The sequence below is a fragment of the Sinocyclocheilus grahami genome, unplaced genomic scaffold, assembly GCF_001515645.1.
Source record: "Sinocyclocheilus grahami isolate Dianchi unplaced genomic scaffold, SAMN03320097.WGS_v1.1 scaffold40.1, whole genome shotgun sequence".
Lineage (NCBI taxonomy): Eukaryota > Metazoa > Chordata > Actinopteri > Cypriniformes > Cyprinidae > Sinocyclocheilus > Sinocyclocheilus grahami.
Window position 1 is genome coordinate 2,611,914 of NW_015505219.1, and position 8,352 is coordinate 2,620,265.

The 8,352-nt window shown below is 38.6% G+C and overlaps 1 protein-coding gene across 6 annotated transcripts in view; it reads left to right on the forward strand.

The window, feature by feature from the left end:
• LOC107582172 (3'(2'),5'-bisphosphate nucleotidase 1-like) overlaps positions 1 to 7,371 on the forward strand; it is a 12,191-nt gene extending 4,820 nt beyond the window's left edge. For 3 of the 6 annotated variants that reach the window (XM_016267905.1, XM_016267904.1, XM_016267906.1), the window contains 8 exons: positions 882 to 986; positions 1,084 to 1,191; positions 1,353 to 1,401; positions 4,995 to 5,054; positions 6,482 to 6,573; positions 6,663 to 6,860; positions 6,941 to 7,046; positions 7,127 to 7,371. In XM_016267905.1, the coding sequence (XP_016123391.1) occupies positions 882 to 986; positions 1,084 to 1,191; positions 1,353 to 1,401; positions 4,995 to 5,054; positions 6,482 to 6,573; positions 6,663 to 6,860; positions 6,941 to 7,046; positions 7,127 to 7,278 (870 nt within the window). In that variant the 3' untranslated portion in view covers positions 7,279 to 7,371. The remainder of the gene's footprint in view (positions 1 to 881; positions 987 to 1,083; positions 1,192 to 1,352; positions 1,402 to 4,994; positions 5,055 to 6,481; positions 6,574 to 6,662; positions 6,861 to 6,940; positions 7,047 to 7,126) is intronic. The other 3 variants (XM_016267907.1, XM_016267908.1, XM_016267903.1) reach the window with 2 other exon arrangements.
• The last annotated feature ends 981 nt before the right edge of the window (positions 7,372 to 8,352 follow it).

Sequence of the window (8,352 nt, forward strand, 5' to 3'; positions counted from 1 at the left end):
TTAGGCTGCGTTTTACTCACCCCCGAGGCATCCTAGGTGTATATGACTTTCTTCTTTCAGACGAATCCAGTCGGAGTTATATTAAAAATTGTCTTTGATCTTTCAAGCTGTTTAATGCCACTCAGCGGGTGTTGCATTGCATCAGTCCAAAAGAACTTAAATAAAAATCACCCATCCATAAAAATAAAAAAAAGTGTCTCACACTGGGGGGGGGGTGTCTCGCATGCGCCGGTGAGTCTCGTGAAAACCAACATTTGCTTACAGGATCAAAGAAAGCAAAGTTTCCTTACTTTAGCAAAGGAAAACCAGTCTCCTCTTGGCTTATATCGAAATCCTCTGACATTCTTCTTTACAAATCCTCGTTTTGTACTTCTAATTCTTGACCATTGTGTTGTTTTGATCTCTCCGCTGCACTTTTTTGCAAGTTCGTCACTTCTGAGCGGCGCATGCGCAACGCCGACCTCATACGTCATTCCCCCGGAACTGCTTCTGTTTACAACAGTGAGAGCAAGCTAGATTCAAGTGAGTATTACGTTTTAAATATGGATATTTTTCTTACAAAAACGCATCGATTCGCTACAGAAGGCCTTTGTTCACTCCCCGTTCGCTTTTTTTATGGATGGGCGATTTTTATTTAAGTTCTTTTGGACAGAAGCAATGCAACGCCCGCTGAGAGGCATTAAACAGCTTGAAAGATCGAAGACAATTTTTAATATAACTCCGACTGGATTCGTCTGAAAGAAGAAAGTCATATACACCTAGGATGCCTCGGGGGTGAGTAAAACGCAGCCTAACTTTCATTTTTGGGTGAACTAACCCTTTAAGACTGGTTTTGTGGTCCAGGGTCACATATTTGTAACCTGTGCTTCTTTGGGGCACAGACAGGAGCCAATGATCTACAGACTCTGGCTGACAGGCTTGTTCAGAAGAGTATATGTGGATCCCTGTCGAAGAGCTTCCCTAAAGTCACCATCATCGGGGAGGAGGTGTGTACATCTTGTAATATGAGGACGCTCTCAGCCTGTTTTGGCTCCAACCAGTGGAACATTATATTTTGATTGAGAATGTATTCTGTTTGTGCAGGAATTACCAGCTGAGGATTTTGAAGAGGAGCTTTTAGAGAACGGGCACAGCAGCCTAATTCTACAAAAATCTTGTCCAGATCAGTATGCCAGCCTAAAGGAGGAAGAGGTAAAGAGGGAGAAGAAACAATATGGGCATAATGCTTGAAAAACTATAAATGTATTATATACGTTTTTGAAACTTATTCTGAACAAGTTTTGAAAGAGTGTCTAATAGAACATAAAGTAACTCTATTTTGTATTTGACTAAAGTTTAATCTTTATTTTTAGCTGGTTGTGTGGGTTGACCCTCTTGATGGCACTAAAGAATATACAGAAGGTGAGCAGATAAGTATCTTTCAACATTTGATGTCAGCACATAAAAAAAAACATCTCTTCCACTTGCATTCTTGAAGTTTTAGTCTTGTCCAGCTGAGGCTGTAAAAATCATTGTGCAATAAAGTCACCAGGGGCTGGTTGCACCAGCTGGACGTACATCTAGTTGTAGGCTGGACGTAAAATGCGCTTTAAATCGTACGTAGAATTAATACCCGTTGCACCACCATAGTGCTACGTCTGAGACTAAATCTTATCTATTTAAATGTAGGTGTAAAGTGAAAAGTCATGATGTGCTTGGACATTATTAGTTTTTAGGATTCATTTCTGATAATGAATTATTACTGCAGACGTGAACTGTAATGTTTATGGTCTTTTCGGGCAGGATAAGCGATATCAATAGCAAAAGCGAAGCACACTGCCGGCAGTAATTGACCTAATACAAAATATATTTCTGTACAGCATGTAATTATGCAGTAAAATATGACATATTATGTGGGATTATTTAAAGAAACTGTATAATTTGACATCTTTCTTGGAAGGACAGTATAAATGCTTGGAAATATTTCACGTCTTTAAGTCCATTCGTTATTTGTAGCGTGCCTGCCATCCAATAATCGCCATACGTTTTGTGCTTTGTTACTTTTAATCAGAAATAAGGTATCCGCTTTCAAATTCGGCTAATTTTATCACAAAATAAAAACTAACGTTATAAATGTGGGTTTTCAGCCACAGAAAGACATCAGAAAAACACGTGAACAATGTCACGTAACGTCACATTTACCTTAGGAAAGACATTCTTTGTAGCCTACATAAACTCGATAGTCAGCTAGAAAAAAATATATAAAAATAATCGCCTTTATTTTTAATGTTTGAAGAAATCTGTCATGGGAATGTGCCGGGAGACTTCATATATAAAAATGCTGCCTTGCTAGGAAATGTTTACTCAATTAAATCATGGTGCGGTGGCTGCACTTGTAATGATGCCTTGAGCAATTCAGTGTTATATTAGTAGTTGTAGCCATTGCTGCGTGAATGTCATCGCAGCTCACTGAGGGAGAATGTGTCAGCGTGGACGCGCATAGTCTACTCCGGGCATAGTTGCGCCTGATCGTAGTTTTAGTTGGTGCAACAGGTAAAGTTGGACGTTGCAAAGCCCAGCGTAGGGCTTACACCCAGCTTTTTTACATCTAGCTGGTGCAACCGGCCCCTGGTATTAAAAAATCTGTCTGGAACGATATGATCACAAGTAGTCAGCACTAAATATAAGTCTAAACAATTTTGTCATCTGATTACACAAACCACATCTGTAGGTCCTAAACCCCATGTGATCGCAGGCATTTGTAGTGTAAAGCTGCATTCACACGGCCAGCTATTTACAATTGCTCTACGAAATTTTGCAGCCATTTGAATTGGAATCCACATGTTCGGAAAGTTTTCACGAGTGCAAATATTTCCCAGTTTCAGCTGGTCTCACAAATTCTCCACGCTGACCAACAGAAAGCTGCTTGCTTTAAAAGTGACGGCTAGGCTATTTACAATGGACCTTTTTTTGCCCGGGATATTTAGCTAAATACCGTAATCGTGACCTCACTTTAAAACTATTTAAACAGGATAATTACTTGTTGCATCAAGCAGTGCTGGGTAGATTACTAACAAATTGTAGTTTGATACTGATTACAGATTACATTTAGAAAACTGTGGCTAGTAACATAATCTAGGTTACTCATTTTAGGTAATGTATTCTGATTACTTTTGGATTACGTTATGATCTAATTTGTGTTAAACTTACCATCAAATGTACTATATTGACATAAAAAAGCAAATACAAAGAAAATATTTCAGTATTATTTCATTTAAAATATTTCAATTATTTTATGTCAACATCATAATATGCATTAAACTTTACATTAAACCAGGGTTTCTCAAACTGGCCTTAAAGGTAGGGTATGTAATTTTTCAAAAACACTTTAGAAAACTGATTCGGGCCGAATAGCAAAACAAACTTGTAGCCAATCAGCAATAAGGGGCGTGTCTACTCGTGATGTGGAGGAGAGAGATTTCAGTGCATGGGACGGACATTAGCCGAGCCGAGCGACAGAAAGATAGAGATGGCGGATAAAAAAAAACAAAAGAGGAAAACGTCTGCGGAACGATAAGGCAAGAAGTAGGACCATGTAAATATCGGATCAGCTTTCGAGCGCTGGAGAGAACTCAAGGAGCGGAGGCCTGCGATCGGACACCGAGGTTGCTTTGTTTCTTCTCAATAGGTGAGTAACACCGTGTCTACAACAGCTAAAGTCTGCCTACACTGGACGCGATCAAACGACCGTTGAAAACCATTTGAAATTTGTGTCAGCTCGTCATAAATAGAACCCGGCAGCAGTTTTCTGTCGGGGATTTGTTGCGCCGCGCCGCTCACGTGCGATGTAGACGCGGTGTAACATTGGTTTTGCTTTGTTTCACAGAACTAATCGTTGACTGGGTTGCATACGTATATGTGGGGCGGAGCTATCAAAATAGGGGTGATACCCTTTTGGGGTAGGGGCGTGTTTATATTGGTGATTTCAAATATCAACATTGGCTACCTGAAATCGCTTACCCTGCCTTTAATGTAAGAACTGCAGTGGGTTTGAGGGTTGATAAAAAGCTAATGATTAATTAAATTATAAAAATGTAAAATAAAATAAATCAAACGCTTGAACACCAAAAATATAAACATTTTATTTGTTTACCTTTATGTCAGTGTGACCATTAACTTACACTAACCTGTAAACATGCAAATGTGTTGTTAAATTATTGCAATATTAATTTTTCCAGAGATACTTCAAGTAAATATTTCATGTCAACGAGGCTTGGCTGACAAAAACATTTGGGAATCGCTGCATTACATGAACAAACATTAATAAACAAGCATGAAAATTACACACCCAAAGTCCTCCAGGTTTGAACAATTGCAGAACTGACAATTACTGAGGGTTACTGGATATAATGAAGACATACTGTTTCACAGCTATACATCACCATTGTTTAATAACTTGCAGTTATTTTTAATACATGGTCTAATTGCTTTATGCTTTATTCACCCAAATTTAGAAGCATGGTTTGCAAATTTGATTTTACATGACCATTCTATATTGTCAATTTAGTAAAGCTAAAGGGTATGACACAGTAGAATTTTTAGAAAGGATCATTTAAAAGATAAAAAGAAGAATATGGGAAAATTCATACATTTTGAATTTACTGCCATTCTGTAAATAATATGTAATCATGTAATCCATTAGAAAGTAACTGTAATCTAATTATGACCATTATGATGTAATATACTCTAATTACAAGACCTTAATTTTTAAACCTAATTATATAATCCATATTACATGTAATCAGTTACTACCTAGCGCTGGCGTCTAGTTAGGAGATAGTGTTGCAAGCATGTCCACTTCAGTGGCACAGTGATGCATTTTTTTTAGCATTTGCTTCTATCCTTCATTCTTCTCTCTCTCTCTCATTGACCTCCATTTGTCCAACACATCTGTTGCTGTCACATGGTGATCTGCTCTTTCTTTCCTCCTATTTCTCTCTCTGTCTCTGCTGTAGCTGCAAGGGTTTTGTACAGCCCAGTTTACATACAGAAGGCAGAGCAGCCCTACATCAACCGTACGGTGATTTAATGTTTTTCTTTTTGGGGCATGAGATGTCATTTTGAAATTAGACTAGAGTAAAAGGTTGTAGTCAATCAAAAACAGTTGTTAAGTTGGGAATTTACCATTTCTCAAAGCTGACCAGCAATCACTTGACAAAACAAAGCATTGAATTTGCGCTTTGTTGCTGATGAAGTGCAACTAAACAATGTATTTTACAAGCTATCCAATGTACCTGTTAAATCTGTCTTTGACATCCATTTTTAGTTTGTAATTGGTTGTTAATCAAAATTACACCACATTATTGGAAAAGTACATTTTTAAGAAAGCAAAGAATGCACAGGAAATTAAAACAGAAAGAAAGTGGTAATGGGTAAGGACATGTTGCAGACCTGACTGAAACCAGCATTACAGGCATTAGCACTAATGGTGTGTTCACACTTGTGTTCGGTTTTCTTGGTTCTTTTGGTCTGGACAAAAATAGCATATGATCCTTTTTGTCTTGGTTAACTTAGTGTTCACACCTTCTTCTTCTTTTTACACCAAACCTAAAGATACAAAACTGAAGGCATAAGTATAAGTTTACAACCAGATTGAACAACTTTTGACATATCATATGATGGAACTTAAAGGAGTCAAAACAGTGCCAGGAATTTGCACAAATGTAGATCTGCTGCAAGAAGACCGAAGTTCCAGTGCCTGTACCAAACTCTGATGGGGTTTTGTTCATTTAGATGTCTTAAGTCTGTGTTGTGTTCATATTTCTAGTAAACTGCACTAGAGTTCATTAGGACAAAGACCCCCTGAAAAGATGGGTCTTGGTCTGCTTGTTTGGTGTGCACCAAGGTTTGGATGGCAGGGTTCACAGTTATTGAAATAACACACTAACAGAGCAATCGCTCCAGAGTTTGTTTAATCAAACCAAACCTGCCAAGTGTGAACAAATCCTAAGGAAGGGGTGTCCAGTCCTTCTCCTGGAGGGCCACTGTCCTTCAAAGTTCAGGTCCAGCCCCAATTAAACACATCTGAACCAGCAAGGTCTTGCTAGGCATACTAGAAACATCCCGACAGGTATTTTGAGGCAAGTTGGAGATAAACTCTGCAGGACAGTGGCCCTCCAGGACCGAGTTTGGACACCCCTGTCCTAAGGTCCCAAACCTTGGTACACACCAAACAAGCAGACCAAGACCCCCTAAAAAGGTGGGTCTTGGTCCACTTGTTTGGTGTGTACCAAAGTTTGGATGATAGCATTCACCTTATCAAATGAACCACATTTTGAACCAGTTTGTTTAACTGAACAAATCTTACCATATGTGAACACATCCTAAGGTCTTACCCATACAATGCCATATACAAGAGCATAGTGGGGTTAACAATATTTTAATGTTGGAACTGACTAATAAATACTTTGTATAATGTTGTTTGTGTGCCGTTTTATTGCAGGGCTTTTGGATCATGTGACAGTGCTAATAGGCATTGCTTATGGAGGGACAGCCATTGCTGGAGTCATCAATCAACCCTTCTACAACTACCAGGTCCAACCTGTTGGTTGCTCACACATGCTACACTATATTTGGTAGAGGCTGGGATTGACTGACCTGTTTTATTCTCTCTGTTCATTCAGATGGGGGCAGGTGCTTCTTTGGGCAGAACGTTATGGGGAGTATTGGGTTTGGGCACATTTGGGTTTCAGCTCCAGGAAGTCCCAGATGGTAAAAGAATCGTCACTACTACACGGTCCCATAGCAATAAACTTGTTATTGACGCAGTGCAAGCCATGGAGCCTCATGATGTCATCCAAGTGGGAGGAGCTGGGAATAAGGTGGGTCACTAGCCTTTGATTTGATAGTCAGTATTGGCGTAGAAGTTGAACTAATTACATCTTCATTCTGGGCCTGGTAGATCATCCAGCTGGTGGAGGGAAAGGCCTCTGCTTATGTGTTTGCCAGTCCAGGATGTAAAAAGTGGGACACATGTGCGCCTGAAGCCATTTTGCACGCAGTTGGAGGTGACATTCATTTTTTGCATGACCATTCTTGAAAATGTGCTTGATTTTTAGGCTAAATTTATGTTCTTTTTCATATACAGGCAAACTGACAGACATGCATGGTAATGCATACAGATATGATGCCAATGTGAAGCACATGAACTCTGCTGGAGTGCTGGCAACACTGAGGAATCATGAGTACTATTTAAGCAGAGTGCCACAGGCTGTCCTTCAGGCTCTTCCTTCTGACTGAACCATTGCAGGATATGAAGTCATACTCTAAACCGTTGTGCCTCAAAGCTGTGATATGTCCTTGTCATAAATTTTTAATTTATCTAAAAACAAAGATGGTTTAGTACGGTTTTTATATCAACTTTTATTATTTCCTAATGTACCGCAACTAAAATGATTAAGAGTCCATTATTTACTGAGTACATTCAGAACAGGTTTTGATCCATTTCCAGTAGAGGACCAAATAAACCCTTTCTAAGGGTGCGTCTCAGTCAGCTCCCTTGTTCAGTAGTCAGGGCACTGATCAGGTAGTCGGCCATTTTAAGGCCTGTCTACATTGCGAAATCCTTCCAGTGCACTGGAACGTTCACTCCCTGAAAAATCCCACAATGCACCACAAAACTAGGAAACATCGGAGTTCACTGTGCTTCCTTACCGGAAATAACGTCACATTTCTGAAGCGTAAAACATAAATCACACGAGCCAACTCGATAAATATAATGACACGTTATAGAAGATTTTGAAAAACTGTTTTTTTTTTTTTTCAACATAATTCCTTTTTTTCAACCTCGCTAGACGGGTAATGAACACATTTATTTAACATTTATAATTAACATTCGGCTGAAATGTTGTAAGAACATGTAACAGACCGATGTGTTTAAAGAGAATAAAAAATTATATCAAAAAGAGATCAGTCCTGTCTGTTGTTTATTAATTCAAGTGGTGACGTTCACTGGAATTCGAGTGATCACTGTCCCAACATGCAGTGAGTCAGGGAACTTACCAGTGACCAAATTAGTGTACACCATCTACTGATTCACGAGCTCGGGAGCTGATTGAGATGCACCCTAAATGTTTTTATGCAGTTTTTATTATTCATAATATAACATGCAGATCATTTAAATAAAGATAACCGTCAACATGTTATACATTTGTATGTCTTTTTAAATGTTTGAAATAAAATGTCAAAATATCTGTGAAATAATGTTCAATCATCATTCAGCGTAACAGATATATTTATGTAAAAACTAAACAATATTCTAATTTGTACTGTAAAATATATAAAAGGAAAAAGTGATCATACTAAATTTTATTA